At 32.6% G+C, this 14,693-nt stretch overlaps 1 protein-coding gene across 1 annotated transcript; it reads right to left on the minus strand.

Annotated features, from left to right (window-relative positions):
* Positions 1-5,411: 5,411 nt before the first annotated feature.
* LOC110783378 (transcription factor GAMYB) lies at positions 5,412-11,442 on the minus strand. The gene is made up of 4 exons (XM_021987712.2): positions 10,612-11,442; positions 8,985-9,390; positions 7,006-8,032; positions 5,412-5,930 (listed from the first exon to the last, which is right to left on the minus strand). Exons 2-4 carry the CDS (start codon positions 9,348-9,350, stop codon positions 5,641-5,643), a joined length of 1,683 nt encoding a protein of 560 aa, XP_021843404.2. The 5' UTR covers positions 9,351-9,390; positions 10,612-11,442; the 3' UTR covers positions 5,412-5,640.
* Positions 11,443-14,693: the final 3,251 nt, after the last annotated feature.

Raw genomic sequence — 14,693 nt, forward strand, 5'->3', positions numbered from 1 at the left:
ATGTCAAAAAGAATAACAATGGTAAAAAGTTAGGAAGAGGGATTTACAATGAAGTTAATTATATTGCCACATTTGCTATCTTTAATTATTAGTAGCATTGTTGTTAGCATGAACCTTGTCTTGAGGAATTCGAACCATCGAAAAATATCTTTAATAAGTGTAACATCGATCAATTGTATACGTATCATACACATTTAATTTCTTTTTTTATAAAAAGATGAAGACAATATCACTAGTTATTTTCTAGCTAGTTAATATTAAATTTTAACCATTAAATCCTCTTAAATTATATATTTATTGTCAAATTAAAAGCCAAAACAAATAAGTCATAAGATGATGAAGGTACGTGTTTCTTATTCTTATGATTTTCAGTTGTCTGTAATTCACGTACTCCCTCTGTTCTTAAATATTAGTTCTGTTTTGATTTTTCAACTCGTTTGAACTTAATATTTAATTGTAAATATTTTCAAATACGTATGTTAGAAAAATATAAAAATTTAATATTGTTAAACTACACATTAAGACGAACAAAATAAGATCTCACATGAATATGTTTTGAAATACGTATTGGAAAGAAATTAGAAGATTCTCTTCAATTGTGAATAGTGTCAACATTCCAAAAAGGACTAATATTCGAGAACAGGGGGAGTAATGAATTTATGGACTTATTTTAATTAGTTCTAAATTACTTCGTTAGCTCTTTAATATTTTCCTTATTTAAAATTTTATATTATTCAAGCACTTTCTTTTAACCTAAATTTCATCAACTTGAGATGTTGTTAGATTTATCTTAATATATTGTATAATAAATGTCAACCTTTTATAATATTTTACTGCAGAATAAAATTAAAGATACTTCAATGTGTGATTGCATATTTGCATGGAACTCTAAGTAGCTAGTGAATTAAAAGAGAACGGAGTAAGTATTATTACGTTATGCGATGTTTTATTTCACCAATTTCGTTATGAAATAATAAGTTTAGATAAGCTGGTTGATAAAAGTGATCACACAAAAAAGTACTATGGGATGTGTTTTTTTTTTTTGGTTAGAAATGAGTACCTAGCATTAATTTAAGAAGTTACAGAAGGTTCCATGGTTACCTACAATATGGGATATGTTTTATTCATCTGATTTTCAGATATCTTATTTAAACTTAGCTAAACTAATTTGAACTTATCAAAACTTATTGTAGTTAAATTGTAAGGAGTACTTGGTAACCCTTACTTTCCACGATCTTACATAAGTAATACCAAGGTGAATAGGATACACCATTAATGTGATTAGGATACATATAATTAAACTAGGAATTGAAATCGTTGCACACTTAACTTGTTAGAAGATTGTGATAATAAGATTTATTTCCTAACAAAGATAGACTGTGATTGATTTATTTCCTATCAAAGATATTGTGATTGCGATTTGTTTCCTACCAAAAGACATGAGATAAGAGATTGTGATTTTCATTCCCAAATTCTAGATATATTAGACTTAAGATCATATTTTCACTTAATATAGGGCTAGTAAGTTTAAATGATTTTTGTTAAATCATATAAGGATTATATAAGGGGAAAATTGAAATTATCAGTTCCAACGATGACCGATTTACTTTGAAAGGTCACAACTTTTTATTATCTCAGAGTGGACTCAACTATAGAGAGTCTTTTCCAAAAATGGCCATTTAGTTAAAGTTAAGTGCTATATATAACTTAATTAATTAAGAATCATATCTCTAATGCAATAATCATATATTTTTTAATTAAATAAAGTTAATGGAATAGTCTGATAAGCGTAAATTAACTTAATTAACAATTTAATTAAGTTAATTGACCATTTTGGGAAAACACACCTCAAAGTTGAGACCACTCTAGAATAATAAAAAGTTGTGAGCTTTTAAAGTGAAATGACCATAGTTGTATCAATTTTTCCTTGTATAAGTACAATTTATAATTAAGGTTGAAGCACTACAAGAATTTGTATCTTTTATGACAACCTAATAATGACGGGTCGAAAATTCCGTCGCAAAAGTCTTTTGCGACTGGGCTAACAACCCAACAAAGACGGGAACAACCGTCGCAAATGTCTTTTATGACGAGTTAACGACGGGATTTTCCATTATTGACGACCCCCTTTTATGATGGGTTCGCGACAGGAAATTCCGTCGTTAATTAACGATTATAGACCTTTAGCGACGGGATTTCCCGTCGTTAATGATACAATTTCTTGTAGTGTAGTATATTATGTTGAAATATTAATCTAGAAAAATCTAGATAATATGTTTGTAAAAATCTAGTAGGGAAATTTCTAGAATTATCCTAAAAAAAATCTAGTAAGAAAAATCTAGAAACTAGGATACAACCACTATAAATATGTTGTATGTGCATGAGTTGAGAGGTGAGCTAATCAAGAAAGCTCCCACAAAAATATGATGGGTAGAAACAAGTGTTCTACAAAAGAAAATATTGTTGTACAATTTTTACTAATGTAATCAATGATAAATATTCAATTTTGTTATATTATTCAGGTTAATCAAAACTTTCGCGTGCGTCCTCAAATATCTATCATATTACTCTTATTCTATTTATTTTGAAAAAAAAAACAAATTTAGATAACATATATGATAAAAATTTAAAACATCCAAATAAATTCTAAAAAGTTTAGTTACGTGAAATTCATATGAATAAACACACTTATTTAATTATACAATTTATAATAGATGGGTGAAAATCGGGGGAAAGTAACAACCTTTAGCATACTAAGTCATACATTCCATTCACTTAACTAAGCTTAACTAAAATATCTTTTGTAGATGTCGTATGATTTTTGTTTTATTAATTTTTCATATAAAAGAAACTAAGTTTAACAAGATTCGATCACGTGATCAATATTTTTAGCGGAAATTTTTTATATCAGTAAGTGACACGTGTTGTAATTCGTGGCTTTTGTTTTAGTATAGAGAGCTATAGACTTATAGACGTATAGATAAAAAGATAGATTATATGAACCTTGTATAACTTACCTATTTCCTAAGTTCTTTATTACACACGGAGTAGATGACACTTTTTTTTTTAACGTTTGCCAATGGAATGTTTCAAATACCACAATATCTTTAATTATCAATGCGTAAAAGTTATAAAATTTTGATATTATAAAACTATACGACGAGACGATTAAACGAGACTCACATGACTATTTTTTCTTAAATATAAATCACAATTGCTAGTTAAAGTATATGCCCCTTGCAGTATTGAATGGGGGGCAAGGCTACAAATAGTGTCAAAAGTACAATTTTGTCATCTAAAAAATAATGGAGAAAGTATAAGTTGCCCTAAAGTACATAAAATTCAGTTTGAATTAGTAAAAGTAGTACTTCATACAAACTTATTTGTGTTCAGTAAAAATTAGATACAGAAAAATTGTCTAGATTGATCTTGAGTACTATCTTTCTTTTTGCCTAAAACTAACCTTATACGATAAGTTAGAAATTCACAGGTTTGAATCCCTCTCTCCACTTGTAAATTGTAATGCCTTTATGACACATTTGAACTACTCCCTCCGTCCTATAATATAGTGCCCGTTTGACCAAAATCACGGTTATTAAGGTAAAGTATAACATTGATAATAAAAACAATAATTATTTGTTCTTTCAAGATAAAGTACATGTTAGTTGGCTTTTATGGAGAGAGAAATTAGAGATTAAAGGTGTGTACATAATAAATAGACCTAAAAAAGACAAAAATCAAGCACATGGGTTGAATAAAAGTCAAAAAATACAATTTTTAAAGTAAAAATTAATGGTTTAAAATAGAAATAGGCACATCATTTAGGGACACCATTTTAGAAAAACAGGCACTATATTATGGGACGGAGGGAGTATAAAAAATAATACTCCCTCCGTCCCATAATATAGTGCCCGTTTGACCAAAATCACGGTTATTAAGGTAAAGGATAACATTGATAATAAAAACAATAATTATTTGCACTTTCAAGATAAAGTACATGTTAGTTGGCTTTTATGGAGAGAGAAATTAAAGATTAAAGGTGTGTACATAATAAATAGGTCAAAAAAAGACAAAAATCAAACACATGGGTTGAATAAAAAGTCAAAAAATACAATTTTTAAAGTAAAAATTAATGGTTTAAAATAGAAATATGCACATCATTTAGGGACACCATTTTAGGGAAACAGGCACTATATCATGGGACACTTATTTGTACTTGTTTCTCTCGGGCTTATCATATCTACAAATCTAAGCTTATTAAAACGTATTCTCTCGAACTACTTTGACCGCTAAAGGTTATGAGGTTATCTCCTACGTAGTTCACCCCTACCCGCTACTTCGAGTAGTGAGCTCAACCGATGAAAGCTATCGTTAGTTTTGCCGAACTTGCCCAAGTCCAACGTAATAACAGAGGCCAAATTGTGCAAATACTCCCGTTCGGTATCACTTGTCAGTTTTCATTTTTTGGTTCTTTTGTTTTAAATTTTTTTTGGCGGGGATGAGAATCGATCCAAGGATCACCTGGAACCGGGATGGAAGCTCTAACCAACTGAGCTATCCATCACTCTCGAATTATTAACTAAAAGTAGTCTTGCCTATTGTAATCATGTTAATTTTGAAAACTGACAACAAAAAACTGGAAACTACTTTTTATGGTTTTCATATTTTGGTTTGTAGTTTTGTAAAAAACAGAAAACTGGAATAAAAAAACGATACCAAACAAGCCCTTAGTTTTGAGTACCAACTCTTAACAACAAAAATGGTAATTTTATACAATAAAGAAAATCTTGTTCTCTTTTTGTTAATAGTGGAAGTAACTTCTTTTGAACCAAATGCCTGATTGCTAAATTCACCATAATTAGTTCAAAGAAAGGAAGATCATACATACAGTTATAGACTTCTAGGAAAGGAAGATCAAGGCCGATAGCGGCAGACCAATCGTTAAAACCCTAAACACAGATGTTACTAAAGATGGCATTGGGCCGGGCCTAACATGAATGAAAAAACACGGTCAGACATAGCCCACAGCATGGACAACACATCACGGCACGATATGAGAGGTTGGGTCGTGCTTGGGCCGCCTTTTGAAATTTACAACTCAATTCCAACCTGGCCGAGCCCAAATTGAGAAAAAATACGACCAGACATAGCCCACGGGAATGGAAAGCACATCCCGGCACGACATGAGGAGTTGGGTCGTGTCTGGGCCACCTTTTGAAATTTACAACTCAATACCAACCTAGTACAAAACGAGTAGGCTTGGCATGGGCCGGGCCTATTCAGACCCAAGGCACACGGGCTCAATGCAGAGATGATGGAAAGGAAGATCACACATATAGTTAGAGACAACCAGAAACACAGATGTTATTCATCATAAGAATGGTTTCCTCCAAAAACAAAAACAAAAAAAATTCAGTAGAATGGTACCTTAATGTTCTCTTTTTTTCAATTTTTCAACAAAAAACTGGTCTTCAAAAAAAAAAACCAAGATTCTTACAAGAACATACAACTCAAAAGCATGAGTCAAAATATCATCACACTGAGCTTTTTGTTCAATACAGTCGATCAAATTCAAATATTAACACAGTCAATCAAATTCAAGGTCTTAAAAATGAATGCATCGATCAAGGCACGAAATGATCAATCGTTCTTCGAAAATGGGTAAAAAGCACAGATACTATCCCATGTAGAAAAACCCAGCCCGAAACTTTGATTTGAATCATCAATAGGTAGCGCACCACCTTGCTTGTGTTCGTAGCTGAGATCATCACCCAGAAGTGCCCCGAAATCTCCTGTGATTGATTCATCCTTGCTGCGCCCAATGCGTTGGCGAAACCAGTATAATGAGTCCAGTAAAGCATCAGGCCTTAAATTCTCAAATGAAACATCTTTCTTTTCATCTGATTCAGCTGAAACCCAGTCGAATTTACCTGCATCAATGGTAAGAATTAGATTCGTTTCATTAGAAAGCAAGGAAATGAATACATAGGCCTAGGTATCTTAGATTCTTAAGCATGACAAGAACAATTAGGATCAAATTGGTTTTTCTTAAGCGCTTATTTGATCGGAGACACTCCCTCCGTTCCTAAAAAAGTGTCCATATTGAAGGATTTCACGGTAATTGAGGAAAATGAAAAGTGGGTAAGAAAAAACAATGATTGGGAGTGTATGTGGAAAGGATATAGTAGATAATTGTTTATTAAATACAAATAAAAGTGGATTTGGGGATGTAAAAGTGGGAAAAGTGTTGAATGTGTAAGAAAAAACAATCATGATTTATGGAAATGTAGGAAAAGTATAGGTCCAAAAATAGAAAGTGGACACTTATTAGGAAAAGTGGACACTAATTAGGAAATGCCCGATTTAGAATTATGAACACCTATTTAGGAACGGAGGGAGTAAGAAATAAGGAAACATGAGAGTTGATATTTAAAAAGTAAGGAGTGGGATTTATGGTTAGGGGAAAAAATGGAATAAGTAGCTTTCCTACAACCCTCTTCCAAAAGAAGAAAACAACCCAACTTTTTAACAGTTTCCCTCTAACTTTCACATCAAGCTCTGTCATGTTAAGGCAACAAAGACAATTTCACTCAAAAGTCTCGAATGCATGAAACATGTGTTTAAGGAGATTTATGACTATTGATATATTGTACATAAACTAGTTTTAACCCGTGCTATGCACGATTATATATTTTAATCAAATTTATATAATATAGTTTGATCTAGGAATTGAGACAATCAACTAATCAATTTATTCCTACCAATGATGAAATAGGATCAGGATGTTATGAATATATACAACATTAATGCAAAAAAATATGGAGTCATGCATTTTTTTTATTTTTGTTTTCAAAGTAAAAATAGGATTTCAAAGGTAAATCAATTAAAGGAATAAAAATAGAAATCCAAAAGGTGGACACGTGGCAAGTAAAACATCGTGTTTTAAAATATTAGTATAGATAAAAGTTTTATGACTAAGATTAATAGAGGAAACAAAATACTAACCTGGTATGGTCTCAGCTGACTGGGGTTCATCTGATGAGCTTCCACCACTAGCAGGAGTGAACTCGACAAAAACAGAAGCAGCAGAGTTGCTAAGTGGTGATATTGGTTCGCCACAACAAGCATCCCGAATTGTTTCACGTACTACATTATGTGACGAAGATTCGAAACCATCCATCATCATCTGCTGGTGTGAAGTATTATATTTCGAGCACTTTTTAGATTTTGATTCATATACAACTTCCTCCAACGTGCCACTGTTGCGTGGCGAAGGGCAATTTGATTGAGTGTGCTCACTCAAAGGGGATTGGATTAAAGTATCAACAGACTCAAGGGAAGGCAACGGGGAAGATGGTGTAGCCCAACTGCCTACTTGAGATGCTGAGTATTGGAGTGAAGGGAGCTCCAGCTTCATAGCCTCGGAAACGGGCTCAGAAGAAGAAGAATTATTATTGCCATTTATAATAATAGGGGCATGGCTACCAAGAACATCAATTGAAGAGGTTTGGTTATTGACATTCAAATCAGGATCATATGACCAAAGAGGCCGCACAAACGGATCATCTTCATGTTGTTCAAATGTAGGAAAAGCATTGTTGCTTGTACTTGCAACAGAAACATGGAACTGGTTTTCCACCTCTCGAAGGCGTTTGTGAGGGTTCAAAGCTGAGAACATGTAATTATTATTATTATTATTATTGTAACAATTAGATGAGCTCAAACCTTTATGGTGGAGGAGGCTTGAAGGAGGGATATCAAGTAGATGAGATGGGGAACAGTTTAGATATCCCTGATTTATCCCTAAATTTTTGAACTCAACATCGGGAATTTCAAAACCATTCGTCTCTGAGGCCTCGGAATGGTGTATATTATCTCCATTCTGACATGACATCATGTCATCACTTTGTTGGCTATCATTCATTGCTTGCATACGGACACTAGCGGGATAAATGGGTAAACCAGCACGTTGTAGCCTCTTAATTCTTGTATTCCAGTAGTTCTTTATCTCGTTATCCGTACGTCCAGGCAGCTGGAAAGAATGCAAATGAGATAAACATCCACAGATTAGCCAACTTAGACATGGTTTAGGGCAATTAGAATATGATTAAAGGGGGTAAAACAAAGAATAAGTTTAAAAGAAAATAATATTGTTCGCAACATGAAACATGCGGAATATATGTGATAAAAAGTCTAGCAGAAGAAATCACATGGTACGCGTGAACTTCTAGAAAGGAGCCACAGGACAGAGCGCAATTAGAGTACTACTCAAAATAAGGATTCGGTAACCAAGTCAATTAAGCAGTTGAAAGAGAACATAAATAAAAACTCAGCTTATGCTTTATTCTGTGAAGAGCGAGGTAGGTACTATCATCTCGAGAATTAAATTTTAATAAGCCAGAATTAAATTCTACTAATAGTACATCAAAGACCTATCAAGTAACAAGCATATCATACTTTAGTGCATTTAGCTGCATACATTCTAGGCTAACAATAAACAAGTGAAAGGTAACGGCGTAATGCAACACAAATAGTTAATCAATAGCTTCTCCCGAAAGAAGCTATGCAATGGGCATACAGATCGTTTAACAAGTGTCTAAAAAACCGGTCATAGACTTATAGCCTACATCAAACCAATTATATACTTGTCCAAAAGGGAGCTCAAATATACATTGAATTTTGGCTAAATAATGAGAATAAAGTCAGTATTACATATTCGAATGATTTTCAGCACAAAATGCTTCAGATGCAGGAAAGTAAGTAATCAGCTAGATGTGATAAGGGAATCAACATTTTGCTTACAAAAAAAGAAAAAAGAAACCTGAAGTTTTCTGCAAAAATACTGTTGAAATTAGGACACAATTTTAATGTTTTAGATATGGTAGATTGACATTTAGCCAAGAAAACAACCTTAAGAACAGCTATCGAATCTTCCAAGCAACAACCATGAAAAACTCAAAAAGGCTGATACTAAAAAAAAGTACCTCTGCAGCCATTCGAGCCCACTTGTTACCCATCTTAGCATGGAGTTCTATGATACGATTTTCTTCTTCGGGGGTAAATGATCCTTTTTTCAAATCCGGTCTCAAGTGATTTGCCCATCGCAAACGACAGCTTTTTCCACAGCGTGAAAGTCCGGAATGTTTTTGGACTGCATTCCAATTTCCCTCTCCGTGCTTTGTGACATATTCCATCAATATTGTGTCCTCAGCTGATGTCCATGGACCTTTCTTCAGGGAACTTCCACCACCAGAAGAGTTTCCACCACTAGAAACCTCTTCCGCACCAGGGGAATTTTTACGACATCTTGCAGCCTTCCTTTTATCACTGTCGCTCGTCATTTCAATCATCTCAATAGAGTTCTTAAAGTTGGTCAATAACCTTTTGTTCCTGTTGAATCAATGTTGAAGCAATAATGTTGTTAAGAACTTCATCAACTAGATCATCCAAAAGACAACACCAGGAAAACTATTCAAATAAATTTAGCACCCTTTCAATTGTATCCAACAATAAGCTACATTTGCATTTTGCAAGCAAGAAAAAATGAGTGAATGCAAAAGAAATCACAAGGTGCAAACAGGTTGCACAAAAAGAGCCAAAACATAACTAAATCCAGTTGACAAATGCTGAATGAAGCTCAATTCATTTCAATTGACTATACACTCAAGCAAACTAGACTATCCAAAAGTCAACAGGAAGACTATTCAAACAAAGCTAGCAACCTTTCAATTGTAAACCAACAATAAGCTACATTTGCATTTTGCAAGCAACAAAAAAATGAGTGCAAATGCCAAAGAAATCACAAGGTGCAAACAGGTTGCACGAAACGAGCCAAAACAGAACGAAATCCAGTTGACAAATGCTTAATGAAGCTTGATTCACTTCAATTACTATACACCCAAGCATTCGTTCTAAGAAACGCACCTGGTCGTAAACAAGGGACAACAATTAGATAATCACATATGTCATCTCTATAGCTTAACTAAGGAAACTGGTTTTGGCACACCCCTTTGTTGATTTTGGCACACCTCTATGTGCGTTGTTTACAGTGTGCTTTCACAGAGGGTGTGCCAAAATCACTTTTTTGGTGTGCCAAAATCACTTACCTTTAACTAAGTGTCATTCAACGATACAAACAACACAACCAAAGCAGCAAAACGCACAGGTAAGAGCCATCGTAACTCACACTAGCGCGCTTCTACAGTAGCATACATTTCTAGCAGCTCGAAAGGTCGATTGGAAACTAAATAAGCAATGACAGAGCCAATTTAACAATGAAAAACAGATGATGAGATACTCTTTGAAGCTGTACATTAGGGGTAATACCTCATCATACCATTGTCATGAAACAGATTGATTTTCATCCTGCTAAATTTCATAGATCACACTAATGTCCACACATGAATAATGATATATACTGCTCAAGATCACCAAATCTTCGGAAAAATCAATAGCAGCGCGTATTAAACTAGGTAATTCAGTCATAACTAAGAGCAATTCAATCAAATCATAGGAAAATCAGAAACATTTCTGCATTTCTAAGGATGAACTAGTTCTCAACAACAAAACAATTGAACTAATTAAATAAACAGGGGTTGAATTAAAATTAACCTGAGACAGTTGAACTGCAATGGTGATCAATCTCCAACAACTTCCCTGGTATTTCCAGAATCTGATGCTCAAATTCAGACCAATTGGAGCTAATTCAGCTAAAACCTACTGGATTTTTTTAATCTACCGAAAAAGTTGGTAAAATAAATTGGAAATGCAATGCTTTGATCTGTGTAGGATAGAAGAAAAAAATCAACCTTGAGTGAAACTCAATTCACAGAACTCAGATTCAAAAACACAACCCAATTTCCCCAAAAAGAAGGAAAATTACACTAAAAAATACACTAATTTTCAGATCAAATTCCAGAAAAAATCTAAAAATTTGAAGAAGAAAAAAACCAAACGCAAAAATTAAACTCGAAAGTCTAAAAGTTAGCGAAAACTCATCTCGTCACTCATCAATTGGAGGAAAACCCAGAACTCCAGAAACCCAATCAGATCCAGAAAAAATTCAAAAAATTAACGAAAATTCAAATAAAATCTAAGCAATGGGGATGAAAATAGAACCAAAATCTGGAATTATGACTACCCGTAATCAAAGGAAAAGGAAGGCATAAAGGAAAAAAGAAGAAGAAATGGGGGTTGAGTATTGAAGAGGAGAAAGTGTAGAGAGAGAAACTAGAGTGACACGAAAAACGCTAAGAGTTTCTAGAGAGATAAAACTGTGATTTATTTTTGATAAAATTGAAGAGAGAGAAAGTGTAAAAATGGCGTTTTGGAGTGAAAGAAGGGCTACTTCTCCAAACTCTTGTTGCTTTTCTTCTTCTTCTTCATTCCCCTTCCTCTCACTTTCTCTCTCTAAAAATTTTATTTTTCTGGATTTTAATTTTGAGCTTTTTTTAAGATCTGTATTTCTAGAAGATTATATTTTATTAATTTTTATTTTGGTCAAATAATTAAAAACTTTGGGTTTGACTCTCCTTTGGGCCCACTTTTTGTACTCTTAATTATGTAATTAACTGATTAATTAATTGAGTGATGATCACATTAGTATTACTTAATTACTCATTAATTAATTAATTAGTTTAATAAAGTTTATAAAATCTAATGTTTTGACTTAATAATTTGACACAATAGGTTTCCCGAAATAGTAAGGGTCTTTTTTCTATTTTTGTAAAGGGATCTTTTTTATTTTTTATTTTGATAGTTTTAATTAAATTGTTTTGTGGTTAATTGTAGCAAGTACCCTCAAATGTCTGATTGAGTTTGTGTACTTTCTTGGACCTCGTGTGCCCTTTTTATATTTATTAACACCAAGAATTAAAAATGAAAAATGAAACATATAGATATTTTAGGATCAGATTGAGAATGAGTCAAAGAGATTAAGTAGATCTCGAATTTGAATTTTTGAAAATAATAATAATCCTTTATAATTATTTCTTAGAGTTTTCCTATTACATAAATTAATTTATACTTCTTCTTTGGTACAAAATGATTACTCATTTGATAAATTTGGTACAGTATTATTGAACTAGTTTGGAACTCGTGTCATGCACTTATAAATGTCTATTTATTTTTATTTAATTATTTTTATACGATCATGTATCATATAGGAATTTGTATTAACCTATGTCATGATTCAAAGAGATAATAAATTAAAGAGATAATGTATAGCCAATAAAAGTAACAAATTCAATAAAAATAATATTATAGACTTTGTGATTTGTACCTCGGTGCAAAAAAAAAAAGATAAGTTCCTAACAATGTTATTAAAATTAAAACCATAAATTTTTCAAATACTTCTGATTAATCACAAAAAATAATCCATTATAAAGTCTTAAGTACAACCAATTGTCTGTTGGTTTAGTGGTGATTGGGGCTGAACTTGGTAGGGAGGGCCCGTGTTCAATCCCCCGCAATAACAATTGGGAGGGGAATGGAACCTATCAACCCATAACTCGCCCCGAATCCGAATTAGTGCTAACACCAAAAAAAAAAAAAAAAAAAAAAAACTCTTAAGTTCACAATCCTAGCCCATGCCCATTTGAAAGTTGTGATGTAGCTTGCCCACGTGCACTTCAGTCTTCGGATAACCCTAATAAATGATCATATTTGATTAGGACCTGTTAGTTGTTAGCTGATAGTTGGCTTGACTAGCGGTTAGCGATTAGCTGTTTGCATTAGTTGATTTGACTAGCTGGTTGCATTAGTTGTTTGTGTTAGAGTGTTTGGTAAATTAGATGATAGTTGTTAGTTGTTTAGTATGTAAAATGACCATTGCGGACATTGACATACTTTGTTTCTTATTAATATTAGACAAATATTACATCGTGTTAATTTTTTTTCTCTATATTTTTCTAATAAACATTGACTAAATAAAATAAATTTAATTTTAAATATATAAATATATATATATATATATATATATATATATATATATTCTTAATTTTATTTTTTTAATAATATATATTTTTCAAAGACAAATATTACTTATGAAATTTTAAGCATGATTGCAATATACTTCAATTGCTTCAAAGTACTAATATAAAATTTATTACAACAAAAAACGAATCTAGTAAATAGGGTGAAATGAAAAAAGAAAGTGTGAGTAATGTTTTTAGGAGAAAAATATGTATGGTACCAAGGTTGATAGTGGTTGTAATTATAGGCAATAGTAGGACAAAATAATCATTTTCATCCACTTTCTCAAACCTCTAATTGCAAAAAGATCAGGGTTGTATTTGGTTGTTAGAGGATTTGGCCAATTTAGAGGTTGACCAATTCAATCATCTAATATAGGTGTTTGGAAGTTAGAGGATTGAGATGAATCCTCTAATTCCAAAAAGTTTCCCCATGTAGCTTTTTCAATTAGAGGATTGTGTTGGGTAAGTTGAAAATATAATTGATATACTTTTTTCTTTTCTTACTTCATTACTTAACTTTACTACTCCTACTTTGCTTACCTTTTTATTTTGAATTTTATTTAACTAGACATTTTTTCTTAAAAAGATGATGTAATTAAAATAAAAATTGAGTTTCTTTTATAGTATGAGTTTATGTAAAAAAGTAGGAGTAATTCTTAGTCAATCCTATTTTACAAATTACACATTTAATCATTTATTTTCGTAGAAGTTGTTAATGGGATTAACAAATTTTCAATTTTTTTTCTAAGGAAGCCTAAAAAGCACTTAATTTTCATTGTTTAAAACATCACAACTTCAACACAAAAGAACAATTGACGGAAGATTACTACCCAACAAACGCCAACCATTGACCTACGGCAATCAAAGAGCAATCTTTTGGACAACAATATTACTACTTCTACCAACAAAAGAGCAAGAAATATTAGAAAATGAACTCAACAAAAAACCAAGAAATATTAGAAAAAGAATTGGAAACATGATATTTAGGCATCTAAAACAAGGTGGAAATGGCTCCGCCCTTCCTCGTACTCGCAAATTGCATTACACTCTTCACACAATCACTCTCCACAACTACATATATTGTTATAGGCATGCTCCATCGCCAACTTCCGCCCCAAGAGCACGAGTTTTGCTTCAACCACTTTTGCTTCCCACAGGTCTCCACAATTACATTTTCAATTTTATAGGAATGTTGTTTAATTATTTTTCATGGTACTTCATTTAATTCCAAAAAAACCCAACCATACATATTCTTATATTTAGCAATTACTAATTCTCTATAATTAAATAAGTCAATGTCCTTATTGGTAATTTTACACAATCAAACAATTATTATATATCAGCTATTTACCAAACACTTTCACAAAATCAGCTAATCAAACAAGCTAATACCAACAGCTAGTCAAAACTGCTAATACAATCCGCTACCGCTAAGAGCTAACCGCTAGTTGCCAAACAGGGCCTGGCTTTTTCAAAATTAGCTTTCCCCCCCAAAACTCTATTCCAATCCTCTGCTAACCAAACACTCTCAATTAGCTTTTTCGAAAGGTCAAACTTATAATTCACCCCAAAAAACTTTTTTTCCCCTCACACCTCTCCTAACCAAACACCCGTTATTTTTTTCCTTCTTTATATTTAGGGGGCTGAGTGTAATAGAGAAAGTGTGAGATTGGTATGGGTGGACACATACACGCGCGCCGGCCGGCTCTGGGGGAATGT

This window comes from Spinacia oleracea, chromosome 4, assembly GCF_020520425.1.
Source record: "Spinacia oleracea cultivar Varoflay chromosome 4, BTI_SOV_V1, whole genome shotgun sequence".
In the NCBI taxonomy this organism is placed as follows: Eukaryota; Viridiplantae; Streptophyta; class Magnoliopsida; order Caryophyllales; family Amaranthaceae; genus Spinacia; species Spinacia oleracea.

What these genes read in the sequence shown, in the direction of transcription:
- LOC110783378 (XM_021987712.2), bottom strand. Translation starts at nt 9,350, where the DNA reads ATGATTGAAATGACGAGCGACAGTGATAAAAGGAAGGCTGCAAGATGT. An exon ending in GGGCTCGAATGGCTGCAGAG is followed by an intron (nt 8,033 to 8,984) that starts GTACTTTTTTTT and finishes CATTCTTTCCAG; the next exon opens with CTGCCTGGACGTACGGATAA. An exon ending in GTCAGCTGAGACCATACCAG is followed by an intron (nt 5,931 to 7,005) that starts GTTAGTATTTTG and finishes CCATTGATGCAG; the next exon opens with GTAAATTCGACTGGGTTTCA.